The sequence below is a fragment of the Pogona vitticeps genome, chromosome 1, assembly GCF_051106095.1.
Source record: "Pogona vitticeps strain Pit_001003342236 chromosome 1, PviZW2.1, whole genome shotgun sequence".
NCBI classification, from domain to species: domain Eukaryota; kingdom Metazoa; phylum Chordata; class Lepidosauria; order Squamata; family Agamidae; genus Pogona; species Pogona vitticeps.
Window position 1 is genome coordinate 78,037,972 of NC_135783.1, and position 21,551 is coordinate 78,059,522.

The 21,551-nt window shown below is 39.0% G+C and overlaps 1 protein-coding gene across 2 annotated transcripts in view; it reads right to left on the reverse strand.

The window, feature by feature from the left end:
- The window catches only part of AIG1 (androgen induced 1), a 118,791-nt gene that overhangs the window by 53,856 nt on the left and 43,384 nt on the right, over positions 1-21,551 (reverse strand). For both annotated transcript variants that reach the window (XR_012085682.2, XM_020813466.3), the window contains exon 3: positions 17,134-17,235. Coding sequence is in view for 1 of the 2 variants with exons in the window: in XM_020813466.3 (XP_020669125.3) it covers positions 17,134-17,235 (102 nt within the window). In the remaining variant the exon portion in view is untranslated. The remainder of the gene's footprint in view (positions 1-17,133; positions 17,236-21,551) is intronic.

Consider the following 21,551-nt stretch of genomic DNA (forward strand, 5'->3'; position numbering starts at 1 on the left):
AATTAGACAAAACCTGACTGATAGAAGCATGTCATATAACTATGGATTGCAAAGTCTCTATATAAGTCATGCCTATAAATTTGGTCTCCAAGACACACATTATTTAAATATGTATTCTCTAATATTTTCTAAATTTCTTTACACCGTTCCCTAAAACACAAATAATCATTATGTAAACTGTCTTAAATTTTAATAATTGCTTCAAATCTTGGTGAAGAAGGTTGCCATAACTAGGTTCAATGTACATCATAAGGGTAAATCATGTTTAAACTAAATTATGGTTAAGGCAAGCAACCTGGAAAAGATAGGGTGAGGTGTTCAAAAACCTGTCTCAGAGTGTGGTGACACTAGGGGAAAAACGTATTTTAATCGGGTTTAGCATGCTTTAAATCAGTTTTTTTTAAACTGCCAAGACATGCACCAGATCCTTACAGATGCACATGGAATCACAGATTGATTTGATGGAATCGTGTTATTTTGATCAAAAGTGAGGTATTTTAATCTTTCTTTTAACTTGGATGTCAAATCAATTTATTTTAAATCATTTTGGCATGCATGAAGGCCTCTGTCAGTGTTAAATGTGGCTATGGCGTTAGCCATTAACATTTAACTTCTGTGCCCCATCTCTCTCTCTCTCTCTCTCTCTCTCTGTTCTTCCTTTGCAAGCCTAGGCATGCCTATCTAATCAAAATGTCTGATCAGTTTCAGCTCCCCTCCACAAGCCAAATGGTACTGTATAGTGATCTGCCAGTTTGAAATAAATAAAAAAGAAATAAACCAGCAGCCAGCACAAGTGGGAAATGCTCCCTCCCTCACGAGCCTCACCTCCTTTTGTGTGTGTGTGTGTGTGTGTGTGTGTGTCTGTCTGTCTGTCTGTCTGTCTGTCTGTTGAGGAGCCTCTGTAGCAATATGCCACCCTGAAATAAATTTAAAAAGTGGCAGCCAATGCAGCCAATGTTCCCTCCCTCAAAAGCCTAAAAGCAGCTGAGCTTTGTTTCTGGTTAATTTCTTTTTCCCTTCCCTCTTGTCAGCACTGGCTGATGTTCACTCACTCCTGTGCATTTGTGTATCTCCTGCGAAAAGCCATAGCGATATGACAGTTTGAAATAAATAAAAAATATTGAAAATAACACCGCAGTGGTGGCGGCAAGTGGCCCACATGAAGGTGGGTGGATGGACAGGTGCAGGACAAAGCCTCAATTGCAAGTATTTTAAAAGCACATGTCGTCCTCTCTACCAATATATAACCCAACTTAAAAATGGATTAAGTCTTCCCAAGAGGATGCACACACTGATCCAAATGACTACCATATGACTTGAATCAGATTTTGAAAATCCTAATCCAGCTACCAATTTGCTTCCATAGTGTGGTCACACTCTCAGTCACTATTTTCAAAATACAAGTTGCAACTGGTGCTCCACTTGTGCTGTACCATAGTAGAATGCAGGTTTTTCCCCCCTAATGGAAAGCAAAGTGTTATCCTGAGGTTAACTGATCCAGACATTGTAGCTCATTATACCTATTTTACTCTGCCATTGTTTACAGAATCTTGGTCTCATATGCTATGCATCCAGGACATATCCACATGGAGTGTGTTGTCATCAATAAATAATTCCTTTGCTCTGGCATGTGGTGCAAAGCCAACAAGTGCCCCAAGCACAGGATGTACAAAAAGTGGTCATTTGATGATGGCAGCTGGTATATTTCCTGAAAGTAAGCTGCCATAAGCCCTCAAGAGAACTGAGGTGCACTGTCCACAGTGCAACAAATCAAGGGAGGGAAACTGTGATCAATTTCAGGAAGACAGAAGGAAAAATTTAAAAAAAGGAGAGAAGGAAAAGATAAAAATAAAGGTAAAAGCAAAGGCTCAATTGCTTCAGAAAACTGAGCAAAGCAAAGTGTGCTGCTTATGTATCACCACGGCGATTAAAGCTCTCGCTGGGCAGTTTACAATTTAATTTAAACTGTCCTCTCCTGCAAGCTGGGCACTCAATTTACTGACCCTGGGAAGATGGAAGGCTGAATAAACCCTGAGCTGGCTACCTGAGCCCAGGATCAAACTCAGGTCATGGGCACAGTCTTCACTGTGGTACTGCAGTTCAATCACAGTGCCACAAAACTGACTGAAGAGACATAGAGAATGCCATGTTGGACATTTGGGTAACAATATAATTGAAAATAGTCTATCCTATTTAAGGGAGACCTCATGCCATCACTATATCCCTTCCGTTTTTTATCAGTCTCTCAAGAGAGTACCATGTAATATATGCATATTAAAAATCATTTGCACCAAAATGAAATGAACCAGTGAACTGGAAGCACTGTTTATTTTGTCAGTTCACATTAGAATTATTAAAAGAAATTCTGATTGTTAAACAACCTCCTATGAACTTGAGAGCCACACTGGTATTTCATTGGAAAAAAAGTTTTAGGAATGGTTTACTCTAAAAAGTATTTATTCTTCTTCTCTTTCACAGTCGTGGCATGCGCATGCATGCTTACATGCACACACAAACATGTGCATCTGTAGTTATATATCTGGCATGTGCATGGACACATGCACATGCAAGTACATAATCTACACAATCTATATATTATACTGTAATACTGTACTGCATATTGTACATTACATATTTTTCTTCTATATTAGTTAATACATATTAATTCACAACTGATCCATTTATCTTTCCCACCTGCATCCTTATAAAACACACACACAAAGGGACTGAGATTAATTGAGATCCTTAGATTCATACACAGAAGCCAAATAATTTATGCAACATCTGGTCTTTTTGCGTAACCTCTGTGAACTGGCAGAATTCTGACTTTTTACTATAGAGCAGGGGTCTCCAAACTTTTCAACATGAGGGCCACATCATATATTTCATATATTTTCGAGGGCTGAAGGAGGGAAGGGGGACCCAAGAGATCCCCCACCTCCGCTCTCTCTGCAAAGACCGTGGAGGTGGGGGAATTGATTGGGTCATGCTCCCCTCCTCTTCCTATGCCCAGGCCCAATAAAAAGGCAAAGCAGGCTAGATGTGGTCTGCGGGCCATAGTTTGGAGACCCCTGCTATAGAGCATTCATTTTCTTATCAACAATTCTTGTGGCCTTCTGTTTCTTCAAGTAGCATTTTGGTCCACGTTTTTTTAATGTCATGAAACTGTCTGTGCTTCTACTCTGCAAATGGAACAAACATTTACACCTGGCACTGTGGACCTTAAGGTGGGAGTACATGAAGGAGCAGTAAAAGAACCGTCTACTTAAAGAGAAAAACAAGTAGTGGCAGCAAGATATTTGAGGCTGGAAACAAATGCTTATGAAAAGCAGACAGCTAGCTGGCTAAATTATCCACCTGATTATTCAGTCATTTGCATTATTTACCTCCTGGTGCAATTCAGGTACACAAGGGCTCCATGAATACAGACAACCATTTGCCAAGCAGTGACTTGCCATGTGCGTGGAACTACTGAGTAAATCAAGAAGTGAAATAGGGAAATTTCACTCTGATCTCTGAAGGAAGATAACTGTCACTCTTGCATCATATGTACCTGTATTAGTACAGGAAAACCAGCATTACCTTAAGCATTTTTATAATTTAAATGCAATTTTTTTTATTGCTAAGTACAGGGAAAATGTTACAAAAATGAGGAAAGGAAATTGTGTAATTCAGCAACATACTCAAATAGCATAAGTTAATTTTAACATTGCTCTTTTGTGAAATAATTTTTATTTGGAATGTTTCAATGGGATGGGGGATACTGCTGCCGGACAGTAAGTTTTTGCATATGTATTCAGTTGAAAGAAATGCTGCATGCCAAGGTCAAGTCTAGTAGATCTTGCTTGGTTTGTGAAAGAGGGTAGGGAAGCCCTAACAGGCACTGCCACCAATAAAATTCTTAAATAGGTGGAATCCAGTTGCTATGGTAGCAAATGAACAAATAAATGAGATATTGTGGAATGCTAAAAATATTTGTGGCCTGATTAAGTCATATTTGCCACTTTCCTGCATTTTAAGCAGGCAGGTTTTTGCTTACTAAGCAGGATTCAATGAGTGCAAAGATGAACTTCATCGAAAAAATACCTTCATACTTTCAATGGAAGCAAGAGAAAAATGACCAATTGCTCTTTGTGACAAATGCAAAAGTTTGTTACAATGAATAATATCTTATTTTTATTGGAAGATATAAATTAAAGATGTCAAGAAGTTGCCACTTATATATATATATATATATATATATATATATATATATATATATATATATATATATATATATATATATATATATATATTACCGCCTTGATGTGCAATATTTCTAACAAATGGAAAAAGTACAATTTACTAACATTTCTGTTAAGCTTATTTCAAAAAGATCATCTGTTGCCTTCCTCTGTGGATCCATGTAAAGGAGTGACTAGGCAAAGCATGGTGTGGTACAAAGCCATGCACTCTTGAAATGCTGCAAAACATGCCCATCTTTAGCTTCGGCTCCACTCATCATCAGCTGCCCACTGCTCCCTTTCAAAGATCAAGTGCCAAAGACTAGTCATAAGAAAATACCGTATTTTTCCATGTTTAAGACACCCCCATGTATAAGATGCCCCCCACTTTTCTAACTCAAAATTAAGAAATCTAAGTGGGGCTTAGCAAGTGTAGGGGAAAAGGGATTAAGGTGCTGCAAGATCACTTTGATCTCGGCTTTCTCCCTTTGTGCTACGCCCCGTGGGGCTTAGCAAATGAGGGGGAAAGGGATCAAAGCAATCCTGCAACTGCATGATCATTTTGATCCCTTTCCCCCTTATACAGCCATGGGACTGCTTTGATTCATCCCCCCTCCTTTTGTTAAGCCCCATAGGACTTAGCAAGCAGAGGGGAAAGCAGGGATCAAAGTGATCCTGCAGTGTTTTGATCCCTGCTTTCCTTTTGCTAAGGATTAGCAAGTGGAGGGGAAAGCAGTGATCAAGGCCCTGCAGGAACAATTTGATTCCTGCTTTCCCCTCCACTTTTTTGTACTCTCCTTAGCTTACTTCAGTGTATAAGACGACCCTCAATTTTAGACATGTCTTATACACGGAAAAATACGGTATGTTCAAAAATAAACTGTCTTAAGTACTGTGCAGTAAGGTGACCGGGTTTGTGAAGAACAGACAGACAGACAGACAGACAGACAGACGATAGATAGATAGATAGATAGATAGATAGATAGATAGACGGACGGACGGACGGACGGACGGACGGACGGACGGACGGGCGGGCGGGCGGGCGGGCGGGCGGGCGGGCGGGCGGGCGGGCGGGCGGACGGACGGACGGACGGACGGACGGACGGACGGACGGACGGACGGCCGGCCGGCCGGCCGGCCGGCCGGCCGGCCGGCCGGCCAGCCAGCCAGCCAGCCAGCCAGATAGATAGATAGATAGATAGATAGATAGATAGATAGATAGATAGATAGATAGATAGATAGATAGATAGATAGATAGATAGATAGATAGATAGATAGATAGATAGATAGATAGATAGATAGATAGATAGATAGATAGATAGATAGATAGATAGATAGATAGATAGATAGATAGATAGATAGATAGATAGATAGACAGACAGACAGACAGATAGATAGAAACTACAGCAGTGCATCAACTTACGGATGTCCCAACATACGACCATTTTGAGTTACGATCAGCTCTGGCTGCAAAATTTTGCTTCTCCTTGTGGCCGGAGCTTCCAGTTACGAATAGAAAAAGGCAGGGGAAAAAAGGCAGGGAATTCAAATTGCTAACCGTTGGTAGGCAAAGAGGCTGATTCTTTGTAGCTCTTTCACCTCAACAGTTAGAGTGTGATTGGAGGAGGCTTCGGACTGCTTGGTAAGGTAAGATGCTGCTTTCTGCTTTTAAAAAACTGTTCTGGGTGGGTTTTGCAGCATGTTTTTGGGCTGGGTGGTGGCATTATGATGCTATGCTGTGATGAGTCTTGCAGGGTTTGTTTGCTCCCCCCATTTCCAATGGGTTTTGTGGGGTTTGTTTGCTTTTTGGGTCCCCCCCATTTCTGATGAGTCTTGCAAGGTTTGTTTGCTTTTTGGTTTTTTCCCCATTTTCAATGGGTCTTGCACAGTTTGTTTGCTTTCTGCTTTTTTTTTTTTTGCATTTCCGATGGGTCTCGCACACTATATTTGCTTTTCTTTTTTCTTTTCCCTTCAGCCAGAATGGATTAATTGCGTTTCCAATGGGTCTTGCAGTGGTTTTTTTTAGTGATTTTTTTTCTTCAGCCAGAACGGATTAATTGCATTTCAATACATTCCTATGAGAAACTGTGCAACTTACGACCATTTCGAGTTACGACCGGAGTTCCGGAACCAATTAAGTTCGTAAGTCGAAGCACCACTGTACTTTGGGTACAACAAAATGTATACATAAAATAAAAAATTCAAAGAAAAGGGGGGAACCCACCCCTATAATCCACCAGTATTACAAAAACACAAATATAAATCCCAAGATGGCTATGACAATAACATAAATTAATCAATAAAAGTTAAACAACCAAATAAAAGAGAAAAGATCCTCAAAAGCTTGACTAAAGAACAATGGTCTTATTTGCCTCTCAAATGCTAGGAAGGTGGGGTTGCACAATGAGGTGGAGAGTCTGGTTCCTCGCTATAAACTTCCAGTCCTCCATCAGGGTGGCCACCTGGAAATCAGGGATTGGGAGATGCGGGTAGGACAGCTGGTGGATCTGAGGTAGCAAGGTCCCAAACCATTCCAAGTTTTGTATGTCAACATTAACACCTTGGACTTGGTCTGGAAGCATACCGGCAGCCAGCGCAAACATGGTATGAAAAAGAACCAGGAAATCTGGTCCGCAGCCAAAACAATTATTAAGTTAATATTTTCTTATGTCCATGAGAAATACACAATGTTGCACAGTAAATTATCTGATTTCTGCTTCTTCTTTACAGCGCTGCCTATCTGCCAATAATTTTTAACAAAGTACCTAAAATAAACAAGCCAAAGAACTATCACTTAAACCCTTACCACACAGAAATCAAATGTTGGCTTCGATGATGACGGAATTTCATCTTAGAAGCATTCATCCAGAATTTGCTTTATTGAATTTATACTAAATCATTTTTCAGTGCAGATGCAGTGGAGGTCTTGACAATCATACTGTAGATTACCCTCATTTATTAGATATGCAAGACTTGATAACAATTAAGAATCAGACCAAAACAGATGTTAATGCTATGTGTAAGCTGGATGTGTTATGCTCCCAGGAATCTTAGTCTTTTAAAAAGCAGCTGAAATTTCATCTGAAACAATGTGTACAAAAGGTGGCCTGTGCACCCTTCTGTACAAAACATGATTGCATGTCCATTTAAGTGCCTGTTTTCAAGTTTGTTTTAATTCCAACCAAAGATTTCAGATTCTTTCCGAGTTACTATGCTACTTTATAGTTTTTAAAAGGGCAAAACATACAAAGAACAATCATATAAAATACAAAGCAAGTATCAAGCTGTAAAACACTGGTAGATTATTCCTATAATTATCAAGTTTCCAGTTTCTCCAAAGAAGACTATGTTTTCTCAAAACAATTTGGTTTCTATGAATATTAAGCCAACTGATCCCTTACTGACCACTTTAATAAGAATGACATCCAATATTGCCCTGGTGTAAAATGAACTACTGTACAAGTCTTAAATGGTATGTGATACATTATGAAATTAACTAGTAAAACAATTACAAGATCTTATATTTTTGTTATTGTTATTATTGTTTCAACTCACACACCGCCCCATAGTGTTTACAGCACTCTCTGGGCAGTTTACAACATAATATATGAAGAATTATATTTTTGCTCAGTTTGCTTGTGTTGGGATGGGTTTTCTTTCTGGCCCACAATACAAGTCATGATTGCAATACAACGGTATATTCTAAATACTGCCAATGAGAAGCTAAATCATAACTTTATCCTTCTTAGCCCTATAGTGGAAAGCAGCCTTCTCCAGATTGATACTCTTCAAGTATGCTGGATTACAACTCATATCGGAGGTCATCAGATTGAGAAAGGCATATTGAAGATACATAAAGCAGTTTCATTTAGCATAAGTCAATTTTAAATCATACTTGTTAGTCTATGAGGTGCCACAAGGTCCTTGTATTTTTGCATATCCCCTACAGGTCAGTTTTTAATATTCCCTGCATTGAGGTCTGGTACATCTGCTTCCCACATATTCTTTCATCGGCTCCTGCAACGTAGTGTGCTTTTAAATGACAGATCTTTTGTACAAGTGCCAGAACTCTTCGTGATGCCAGATCATCGTCTATACTCCACCCTCTTCTGTTAAAGCATACAGTTTAATATTTGTTTACATTTGTCTTTTTAAATGGTTACTAGTCATATTGGTAGCAACAGAAATAGTTGGTCAATGAAGACTAAAGATGAACCTTTCTGGAAATGTTCCTTGGTTTTATCTGGGCTCAGCAGACATATATTAATGGTGTGAATTCTTGCCTTAGTTTGTTCAGAAGTTCGATTGTTCAATAACTACTGTTCCTGGCAATTTGAATTTATCAAGTGCTCTTTCTAGCTTTATTTTTTCTGTGATTCTGATTTCCAGATGTATTATCATATAATTTACTGACATTGACAGAAAGCCTGACTTCTTTGTCATTTAAAATAGCAATTATAATAATTTATTAAAAACCTAGGTACTCTGAATAAAATAAGAACAAACCATTTTTATGACAGGTTTGCAACTAAGAAATGAGACCATAGGGAATAAGGAAGCCTCACAAAAGTCAGAGAAACAAAAGTTGTACTCCTACACTTTTGTACAATTCTAACATTTTCTCCTACTGCCTAAACAGGGCTGACATACTGAAACAGTGAAGATGTATGTTCAAATGCAGACGTTTTCATCCCTCAAAGAGTTGTCATAACTCTTTCCAGCAATAAAGTTGTCTATTTCCCAGGGCATGTCAATAGCTCCTGAAGTGTGTGGGATAAAACTTCTTGTATTGGTTCGCCCTTCTTTAACTGGGTCCAGGAAGACACTCACTGGCTGAATAGTTCAATGGTTTAGTTATCTGGCTGCGGAACCAAAAGTTGAAAGTTCAATTCTCCACTATGCCTCCTGTGAGTAGATCCAGCTTGTGTGGTCATGGGCAAGCTGCACAGTTCCAGAATGCTCCCACACGAAGGGAATGGTAAACCATTTCTGAGTACTTTTTACCTAGAAAATCCTGAAATCCATAAATTGGAATTGACTTGACAGCACATGGAGGGAACAAAAGAGAGAGAAGATCTTGCAGAATGATCCCTAATCCCTAGAGGAAGCATAATTGCAACGCATCAGGCTGATCTGAGTAGATATAAACTGAATTGCCCTGTAATCATCCCAGTCAACCATATATACAACTATATAGTCAACGATATCCTAACATTATCATTTTCATTAATGCTTTAAAAATTATTTCTTAATTAATTAATTATTTATCTATTTCTTCTGCACGTTATGATTGTTCCCTTCAATCTAGAATAGATGTGAAGGAGAGATAGAGAAAAGAGAGAAAGTGGAGAGTGAGCTGTCCCCTCAACAAAAGACACTCGCGCGTGATGAAGTTGTGAAAGTGAAAGGGGTATTAGAAAACAAAAGGTTGAAGGAAGAGGAAGAAACAAAGAGAGAGAAAAAGGAAAGACAGGAAAAGACTGAGGTTTGTTTAGTAGAGGAGAAAGGGAGAGAGGAGGAGGAGGAGGAGTTGATTTTGTCCATGTGGGAGGAAGATATAAAACATCAGAGTGGAAGGAGATGATTTAGATTATGGGGAACATCAGAAAGGAGACAGGGGAAAGGGGAGAAAGAGAAGGATGTTGAATATAATAGAATGAAAGGATTGTTATAGGATTTTCCCAATCTAAAGACCAGAGGATTGTTGCCAGATCCGGACACCTTCAAAGGAAACGAGACACATATAGACTCTCTAGAATGGACCAGTAGTGTGTCACGTTCCCGGGGGTTACAACAGCCAAAGTCCAATAAACCAGTCGAGGGTCAGGAATACCAAGAATGCAAAGCCAATGTCCATAAACCAACTCACAGAATGCAGTCCAATGTCAGAGTCCAGAGTCCAATACACAGCGTAGTCCAGGGTCAGAGTCCAGAGTCAAGAAGCGTGGATGCAAGCCAGGGGTTTTGACTCGTTGCTTCCACAGAATTTCTAGCTGATTAGGAGCTGTTTTATAGCAAAACAGCACCTTGAGCTGCTGGAAAGCTTTCCATCCTGTTAATACTCAGGGCTAGTTGAACGTATGTTTCTGTGGACAGCCTTCGAGCGATCCTCTGACCTTTTTGTCATAAGTCTTCCCCGAAGCCTGGCCCGAAGCTTGTCTACTGGGGAAGGAGAATCTGGAGGAGGTTCAGGTGTTTCTGGTTGCTCAGCATTCTCCTCAGCCTCAGTTAACCCTTCTGGTTCCAGATCTTCAGCTGCACTCATGACATAGTGGTGTATCCGCGGGGGCAAGGTCATTGGAAGAAGGTGGTCCAGTCGGACTCCTCATTCAACAGTCCACCTCCAGAAGGTGACTGGTCCAGACATCCCTGCTGTGGGACCATCTGCGCGGTGAGGAGTGCACCCTTGAGGAAACCCAACAATTGAGAACGATTTGGACTAACCCCTTCTGAAATCATATTGATTCAAGGACAAATTTATTGACCCTTCATTATGGATAGTTGTCAGACAGTTTATCAGAACCGGTTGAGGTGATTGTTGATTCACCTAATGTTAAGTTTAATAAAACTGTTGATGTTCAAAAAGAGAATCCCTCATTATTTCCCGCCAAAAGAGAGGAACTGCTCCAGATATATGACGAACCTGATCACAATAGAATACTGAGTAAACAAACATGTTATAAAATACCAGAACAATAGTGTTTTATAACAATAGCAGATTTTTACCTGAGTCTTGTTATTTTTACCACTCCAGATATCATGACATAAAAAAGAATTCACAAATCAGGACTTCTCACTCCAACCAGTTTATCATGATTAAATAAATGCTGAATTATCTTGATGGATCCAGACTTACAAGTGATGTGATCCACGAATGCTGGAAGAAGAAATGAATTTTTTTGCTGTTCCCTTTTGTCCTCACTCCAGCCTCCTGTGCATTCTGAAAACCTGCTTAGTGAATTATAGAGCAGCGCAGCAACAGAAGATGCAATTCTCCCCAGAGCAGCAAGAGAGGGGTATGCAGAGGGAAGGTGGAAATCAGGGAAAAGTATCTGTCTGCACCCAATCATAGAGCATGTGATCTTAATTTGTTCCTGTAAACAGTGCAGCCCATAAACAGGCCAGTTTGGGTCCAAAGTATTAGGATATTTCAAAAACTTATAAGTATGCGCAGTGAACAACAACCTAACCATTATGTTCATATTAAAGATTCTTGTTCCATACTCAGAACCAGCACTACCAATGACAACTGGGATTTATGTCAAGGGATTTTCTTGGGCCTTCGAAGCAGGTATGATGTTGCTTCATAGTGCTTAACTTGTTGGGTAAGTGTCACCTTCTCCAGCAAATGTGTGATGGATGGGCAAGACCAGATTGTGGACCAGGTAGCATGGTCCTGTCCAGGAAAAGGGGATTTGCTCAAATCAGCTGGCTTTACTTCTAAGTAATTTGTTGAGGAACACTTCTATAAAGCTCAGCCAAGATGGCACTCCAAATCTAATTCCTCCTCTCATTAAACTATAAATGCATCTTTAAAAGACAACTATTCTGTGACCAAAACTGCTAAGCACTGTTCTTCATAACCATTTCACTCTGTAAGATTACCATCACATTTGGCTTTTCCATTCAAACATACTCTGGTTTTGGTCTGTAATTAATATAATGGTGAAAAATAACTGATGAACAGAAAATAACTATGGAAGTGGGAGGATTACACAGTGAAAAAATCTTTATGCACACTGCAAAGTTGGGCTTTTTTGAGGTTAAGAGATAACTTTCAACAAAGCTGTCTACAACGTTAGTAACATACTTGCATGCAGCTATTGAGACCCCTACACAGTTGCCTTGGGTCCCTTTGTTGCGGCATACTACTACTACTACTACTACTACTACTACTACTACTACTACTACTACTACTACTACTACTACTACTACTACTAAGAATAAGAATAAGAATAAGAATAAGAATAAGAATAAGAATAAGAAGAAGAAGAAGAAGAAGAAGAAGAAGAAGAAGAAGAAGAAGAAGAAGAAGAAGAAGAAGAAGAAGAAGAAGAAGAAGAAGAAGAAGAAGAAGAAAGCTAAGATCCAAGGAGTTAGTGCTAACAGCAAATGTCGACTGTCAAGGAAAAGATGAAACTGTGCCACACCTCATCCGTGAATGTCCAAAGATTGCAGAAACAGATTACAAAGTTAGACATGATAGTGCACTGGTCATAATGCAAAAAATATAACTTCCAATGCTTCAAAAACCCATGAGAACATAAGGTAGAAAAGATGTCAGAAAATGAGGAAATCAAGATCATGTGGGATTTTCAGATCCCAATGGACAGACACCTTGAACATAACACACCAGACATAGCAGTAATTGAATGAAGAAATGTCCGGATCATTGACACTGCAAGTCCAGGGGATGCCAGAGTTGAAAATAAAGAATTGGAAAAGCTAACAAAGTACAGAGACCTGTCAATCAAAACATCTCACCTCTCGACGAAACACACTTCAGTGGTCCCCATAGTCATTGGGGCTTTGGAAACAATATCAAGACATTTCACACAGTACTATAAGCAGTTGCAGATCTCAGAAATCACACCATCAGAGCTACAAAAAATGGCACTACTGGGAACAGCATATATACTGCAGTGATATTTAACAGATACTTAGGTTTTTGGTTAAAACTTGTATCTGCTATATAATATCAGTCAGTGTTTTTCTACTTTTGACTGTGTCTGGAGTTTTTTAATACAGTGGGGTCTTGACTTGAGAACTTAATCCGTATTGGAAGGCGGTTCTCAAGTCAAAAGTCTGTAGGTCAAGTCTCCATTGACCTACAGTGCATTGAAAACTGATTAATCCCGTAACAGGCCGTTTTTGTTCCATTTTGGTTTTTTTCTGGTCTGTAAGTCAATTCTCAGGCTGCAAGTCAAACCTAAATTTTGCGGCCAGAGAGGTCTGTAACTCAAAAAGTCTGTAAGTCAAGCCGTCTGTAAGTCAAGGGTCCACTGTAATAATAATAATAATAATAATAATAATAATAATAATAATAATAATAATAATAATAATAATAATAATAATAATAATAATAATAATAATAATAATAATAATAATAATAATAATAATAATAATAATAATAAAAAATGACCAAAGAAATACATAGAGCTAGCCCCAAGCCCTCCAGAGTCACTTGCATGCATGAAGTGATAGCTTTGAGGAGGATAAATCTGTCAATTGAGGAAGTCTTTCCATGTCAGCCAGAACCATTGATTTCCTTGTTTTCTGGCTCATGTGGCAAGTCATAACAAATTGATGAATCTTCCTTTTCCAGACCTGTTCCTTGGATCAGCAGAGCAACAATGGAGACGGCACGGCCACGTTTCCTCTTCTTCCATACAAGCTCTCCCAAATATTGAACAAAGCTTTTGTTTCAAATATACTGAAACCAATAATCCAAAGAATCCCCTACGGATGCACAACCACATACAATGAGGTATGTGTAGACACATGGGCTAATTTTCTCTTTCAGCAGTGGTCCATTGTACCACATTAACTATGGCAATCTGAAGGTTGTATTATGAACCCAATATTCTAATGTGGCTCAATAGTACCATCTAGAATGTCTGGGATTTATCAGATCCATAGTGGAGAATGAACAAACATACAGTATATCCTGCATTTTGTTTCTGAATAAGTATTTAAGCGTTAATCTGCTTTATGGTGCTGCAGCTAGCTAGGTACAACTGGCCAGATCTTTTGACATGCAAGTTCAGAGTAATTACAGAAATGGATCTACCTTCTAAATAATTTTCCAACTGGCTGGGTATATCAGTCATATCAAAAATTAAGCTTATCTTGCTACTAGAAGAATCTTTCTTTATTAATGGACAGATTTTACTGATTTCTGGTTCCCAAAAACATGCGAGACACCATCCTCAGTATTTGTCTTCCTGGCAATATGTCATCAGAAGCTCGGATTTGGTCTTGTCTTCTACCTTGAAAAAACTATGCATGTACTCTGAAGCACATACCTTTTTAAGCACATAAAATGCTTTTCTTAAGTAAGGTTGATGCTACTATTTCATTTGGAATTCTGTTTGTGTAGTTATTACAGTTATTATGCTCCTTGGTCTTCTTTTGCCCATTTCACCGCAACATATCCAGCTTTTGTTTTGTTTTTGGTGTTTTAATTCCCAAAATAGCAATTAATTTGGGAATTAACAGTAAAACATCAAAAAACAAAAACAAAACAAAAAACAATTGGGTGGAAATAATTTGTCTCCATACCCACTCCATTAACATTATATAATAGAAAACAATACATGTATGTCATCAAGAAAATTTGTATTCGAATTATCAATAAGCAAAAACATTTTTCTACAAATCTGTTGTGTCTGCTTTCTTCTTTTCAATTAATATGTTATTTTATGCTACAGTCTATATTCATTCCAAACAATTTGAGATAACAGTGACTGAGAAGATTTCTAGTTGCAAGCAATAAGCACTAGTTGCATATTTGTAGCTGCTTGTTGCTGGTTACCTTTTTAAGTGGAATATCTTACTAGACACTTTCTAATGTGCAGGACTTAACACAATAAATTACTATTGCCGTTTTAAGGTACTTCACAATATTTTATTACATTTTATGTCTTTTAAGCTTGGATAAAATACATCTAAAATTCCCTCCTTTTTATTTTCTACTAGAGCTGGACTGAAGGGCAAGATCCTTAGTAGAAGGACCTGGAAACTCCCCAAAATTCAGATAGTCTTGAGTAGAATGTAACATGGGCACTAAGTTAGACAGCATTAGGTTGTCAGCCATGCTGTCTGAGGGATGCTGACTGGTGGTAATTCTTTTTTGAGTTGGGGATGGGCTTTTAAGTAATTAGATCTACTCAGTAAGTAAACCCAGCCCTTCCTTAGTCCTTAAGAGCTATCTTTTACCAACTCAGACTATTCGCCCATCATGATTGTCTAGACTAGGCCAGTGGTTCCCAACCTTGGGTCCCCAATTGCTCTTGACTGCAACTCCCAGAAATCCCGGTTAGCAAGGTCTCTGAGGACCCAAAGTTGGGAACCACTTCTGCCTTTTACAAGGTCAGATGTTTTTGCCACCTGCTTCCATACGGTTTGTCTTGACTGGCAGGAGCTCTCCAAGGTCTCAAGCCAAAAAAGGCTTTACTCTTTCCTATGACGTCCTTCTTGATCCTTTTAATGGGAAATGAACAGGAACTGAGCCAAATGTCTTTTTGTGCACACAAAGCATGTGTTCTGTCACTATACAGTGTTCCTCTCCACCATCTTAAAGGACAAAGATAAAGGGGAGATTGCTGTTAAAAGTAGAAACCTGCATAGGTGATGGACCAAGCTATCTGGATCACAGCAAAATATAAACAGAACCATTAATGACAATAGCAACTAAGTACTTGACATCCACGTATGGTATAGGTGCACTCATTGCTGTCAAATCATAGTAGTTTTATATAATGTTGTCTCAGATTTCTATTAAAGAAAACAATATAAATATATATTACATAAATTGAGCAATAATTCTATGCCTGAGGACTTTGATTTGGTTTCAGAAATGTACAGTCGCCAGAAGATGACTATACTTTACATTGCCTCTGTAATCCACTCCACCCTTGACCTTTGAAAGTTCAGGGGACATTCCTAAATGAGATGGGGTACGGTAAAGGTTGCTGAAGACAAAGAGAGTTTTTGTAAAAGAAAATCTAAGTAATGGAAGGAAGATGAGGAAGAAGAATGGAATGTTTTGATATTTGCCTTCAAATGGCTCGGGTTTTCTTTGGATTTAAGTTATTATCCTAAAACATTTGTTCATATTATACATTAACAGAAAAAACTTTTATTTTTAAAAAATTCACTAACGCATATTCTCTCTTTGAATAAAGAGAACCAGAAGATTGCACCTGTTCTCCAAAATGCAGTCATAAAAATATGCTGCACGTGATAACAGCATATTACCAATTGAAATAATATATGTGCAAAACAGCTTCCAAGTATCATGGGATCAGGTCCTGTGAAGCTCCAAAATGCACCAGCCAAAGATTAGCAATGAAAACCAAGTTAAGAGATGGTAAAGCCCCTCTTACCTTAGCTCAGGTAACCAATGGGCCTGTTCAGGAAAGAAGATGAGAATTCTTCCACATTTCACTATGCTATTTGATTTTGGGGGTGGAGCATTCTTTCACATACTGTATCTTGATTTGCTATTTAGTTGTGCATCAGAAAATCAGAAAATGAATTTGGCAAGCCACTTTGCACTCCCACTCTAGTTCTTGTTTTCATAAGAGATTAACAGCAGTCTGGCTGCTCTTTGATCTCACTTCAGGTTGTGATCGTACTTTTCAGTGAAACCAATTTTAACACAGTTAATATTGTGCCACTATAGTTTTTAAATCTAATGAAGAAAACTCACATAAATAAATATAGGGTAACATAAAATTGACATGAGTTTAATTTCCTCATTTGCTGGAGAAAACCTAAGTGCACTTCAAAAAAACCATAATAATTTCTTCTCCATTAAACTGCAAACATTTCTGGATGTTTTTCATGGTACACGTATCACTTTATATTAGTGATTCCCAAATGTCAGTCCCTGGATGCCACCGGACTGAGTCTCAGAATCTCTGACCACTGGCCACATTAGCTTCTGAGAGTTGAAGTCCACCAACATTTAGTGACCAGGTTGGGAAATCACTACATGATCCACACCATAGTGGGCTAGTGTAGTCTCCAAATGTTTTTGGCCTATTTTATCCAATAGCATTAGCCAGCACAGCTAAAATCAGGGGGGTTGTTCAACTCTCTGGAGATCCACAGTTACCTACCAGTAATCTAGTCTATTAACAGTGTCCTTTAAAAGCAAGAAAAGTATTTGGTTAATTCTACTTACCATTCCATGATTTAGCCACGTTGGTATAAAATTATCAAGAAGCTTTGGGTAAACTAGTTCTCTGTCATAGAGATAGATGCTCCAAAACATTGTGACAACAAACTGGAGTAGAGAAGGAAACAGAAAGAAAATACTTTTGTTCACAGAAAGGTACAAGATCAAGAATTACATTTTAATGGCACTTTTAATGATATGGTGTCTGTCTGTTCTTCAAAAAGTGGTGTAGGGGACAGAGGTAAAATTCTGTGATGCAAATTGCTCAATTCATAGATACTATGCTGAGAAATTCCACAGAATTTTCAAAACAAGAAAAAAATAGATTATGAAAGCATGGTCTGTGTTTTTCTGTTCTACAACTTGATAACCTCCCCTTCATTTTCATAGAAACCTGTCCCATCTAGACAGTTATATTATATTCTCAAAATGTGCACATTCTTTTTCTCATCTGTGGTATTTATAAAGTGCATATCTTGAGACGCAATCCTGTCACAATCGAGGCCTCCAGCACTAGCTTAGATACTGACATACAGGCTAAAGAAACACTCGTGCCAAAGGAGAACACCCCAGGTCCAAGCACCAGTTGAGAAGCAGAGATATTCATATTCAAAATGCTAGAGACTGTTGACCACTGTGTCCAAACCCCATATACCCAGTGAGCCCTCCAACACTGGGACAGTACACTCTCCTCCAAGACCTCCATGATATCTGCAGCCAATATGCAGTGCCAGCAGTAGGTTCACTCAAAGTTCTTTGTAAAATAGAAAAGCTTCAAATGGTGCAGAATGCGGCAGCCAGATTACTGAGTGGAACGAGAAAATTCCAACATATCTCTCCCATTCTGGCTGCTTTGCATTGGCTGCCCATTCGCTTCCGCATTGACTTCAACGTGTTAATGATGACATATAAAGCCCTAAATGATTTAGGGCCTCGATACCTGGCAGAACACCTTCTCCCACCCAGAAAGGCGGTTGAGGGGCCTGACACTGAGAGAGGCCTGGAAAGAAAAAACAAGAAACCGGGCCTTGTCAACGGCAGCCCCTCGACTTTGGAATAGTTTGCCGCCAGAGATCTGCCTGGCACCCACATTGGGTGTTTTTAAGAGCCAATTAAAAACTTGGCTCTTTAGACAGGCCTTCCCTCCTGCCAATACTTGATTTCTATTTTTCTTGGTTTCTGCTGTTTACTCTCCCATCTTGATTATGTTATTATTGTAGATTTTAATTGTTTTAAAATCTGTTTTTGTGTATAATATATTGTGAGTAGACTCCTGTCTAGAAGGGCAGGATAAAAATCCAATCAATCAATCAATCAATCAATCAATCAATCAATCAATCAATCAATCAATCAATCAATAGGCAAAAGGTCAAAGGCCCCTCCCTTTGTATGCTAATGTTGAAATCTTGGAGAGCCAGATTTAGCCAAGAGAGAGAGAAAAAAATCTCAGCTGAGCTTCAGAACTTGTCATAGCAACGTGTTGACTTGCAATCTTCCAAGGTGGTGCACTGGCCTGCTGGGCTTGTGCTCTCGAGGCACTTACACCCCACAGACTCTTCCTACTGGCCAGAATATGATAAAAGGCTCTATTAAAATTGCACATATTATTTTAACAGTTGAAATAATTTACAAATAGTGTTTACAATTGAAGAACAATGAAACTGCTTCACACTGTGACAAGCTATTTGTCCATCTTGCCCAGTATTGTTTGGTCTCACAGGCAACAGAATTTCAGGGAGAGGAGTTTCCCTTCATTTGCTACAGAATCCAACAAAAGAAAACCAGGGATTAGAAAAGGGACTTTCTGTATGCGGACCAGGTGTTTTAACCTTTCAACCATGGCTGCCAAGACAAAATGGAATCTAAACTCAGAAATCACTGAATTTCCTCTCTAGTGGGTTGCCAAATCAGCAAAAGATGTAAAGAGCCCTTCAATTAATCTGTATTTCTGATTATTCCTTGCTGCAATCACTACTTGTGCATGTGGGTGCTCATGTTACCCTATATGTTACCCTACTCCACACTGACTCTACTATGTTTGTTGTGTATGTGTTATGTTAAGCTTGCTGAATCTGAGTACTGTGTAGACTGATTCTTCAAAGGAAAGCCGCCCAGAGTAGACTATATCTAGATGGGCGGCATATAAATGCAATAAATAAATAAATAAATAAATAAATAAATAAATAAATAAATAAATAAATAAATAAATAAATAAATAAATAAATAAATAAATAAATAAATAAATAAATAAATAAATAAAGGACTCTTTGTGCCACTCTCAGAACAATCAATGAGCCACTCTTGCCCAAGCCCCCATCTGAGGCTTTGTTCCTGTTTATATTGGGTGCAACTATGCACCAGAAGGTCTGGATACTGTAAAATGTGCTTCCCGAAGCTGGAGCCGCAGATACCCTTGTACTGCAATTCCTAAAAGCCCAGGCGAATACAGCCAATGGCCAGGCCTTCCATCAATATCTGCAGCCCCATGTTTGGGAATCAATGCTTTTGCATGAGATGTTGAGACTGGCCTGCTGAGATGCAGTTTTAGGGTAGTTGTGTGCCCTATTTTATAGAGGACTCTTCTTTACTCAAAACCAATCTTTACTTTATTCTCTAGCCCAAATTCAATTCATAGATAAAGATCCATAAGAAGAAAGAAAATGGCTTTGAACTTGCTCATCAACATTAATGCCTGAACAATATCTGGTTACTCTCTTCCTCATAATGGTAACTTTTATTCTATTTTTACGTAAATTAGAGCAATAATTTCTAAATTTCCACACGTACATATAAATTAGTATATGCTATGCAAACCTGTTTCTTTTTTTGCATGTATTCTTTTGAGTAGATGCAGTGGCCAGCACATGCAGTATAGCTGACAACAGGACACAAAATGTAGAGGTGTAATGGTCTGGGAGTGCTAAATTAATTCCCTGAGAGTTGACTCGGTGTGAAGGAGACAGAGCCAGTGTGCCGTCCTCCATGGAGCAGAGTACAGAGGAAGGACATGGATGTGTGGCGGGCATACTGGTAGATATAGAACAAGAGAAAGTAGAAGAGAGAAAAGTGTGCCTGGCCGACGAAAACAGGGAGGAGCTGGATTTAATTGTGTGGGAGGGAGATATAAAAGAGGAAAAAGGCATGCAAAGCTTTAGAATTGTAACGGGCGTGCTACCTGAAAGAAGAGACTGGGCAGTGCAAACAGAATGGCGTGCTGGGCAGGAAGGATTCGCCACACTCCTTAAGGAGTTCCCTAACCTCCAAGTTGGAGGAGGATTACTACCAGATCCCAGGGACTTACATGCGAGAGGAGAAGACTTGGAGCTGTTGGAATGGACGGTAGTACAGTGGACCCTTGACTTACAGATGGCTTGACTTACAGACTTTTTGAGTTACAGACTTCTCTGGCCGCAAAATTTAGGTTTGACTTGCAGACTGAGATTTGACTTACAGACCAGAAAAAAACCAAAATGGAACAAAAACGGCCTGTTACGGGATTAATCGGTTTTCAATGCACTGTAGGTCAATGGAGACTTGACTTACAGACTTTTTGACTTGAGAACTGCCTTCCAATACGGATTAGGTTCTCAAGTCAAGACCCCACTGTAGACGTTGTCTAGAGGGGCAGGGTAGAAATCGAATAAATAAATAAATAATAAATAAATAGTAGTATATCTGTGCAACCAACGTGGGGGGAGGAGGGTGATCCGTCCTGGTCCCTCTTTACTCCAGCCTCAACGAGAGGGGGACTGGGCGAGACACCCCTGCTGTGGGACCACGTGTGCCGTGAGAAGCACTCTGCTGAGGCCCATGACCGACAGGGAGCCATTTTGTCCGGCCCCTCAATAAGAAGTGACATTAAGACACCTGATGTTAAGGTGCAAAGTTATCATTTTTTACCTGAACTTAGTTTGATGGACCCATTTGAACCAATGGACTTGAGTTTATTTAGTAATAAATCAAGTTGTGTTAAAGATAAAGAACAGCCTCCGACTCTCCTTCCCACGCCAACTCAGGAGTCGCACATGACAAACAATGAACCTAATCACACTCGGTATACTGCTTATCTCCAGCAGGATGTAAAAATGCACATAACATGCACATAAAAGACACATAGCATAATCTAGTCTAACAAGGTGTTATAAAAGTAGAACACATATCTCAGAGCCTAACTCAGCTGAATTGTGCAAACTGAAGATGAAACAAATATGCCCTAATGTTCTTATCCTCGAAGAAAAAAGGGTGCAATAACAAATCAAGAACACATGCTCTGGCTTTTTAAAATTGTTTTGACTATTTTGGTCATCCAACTTCCACCAATTTAGAACATAAATACAAATAATAATATATACACAAACATGGTGCCAGCTGAACAGATACAATGCTAGCAGATTAAAAAGTACAAAAACAAATACGTACATTCT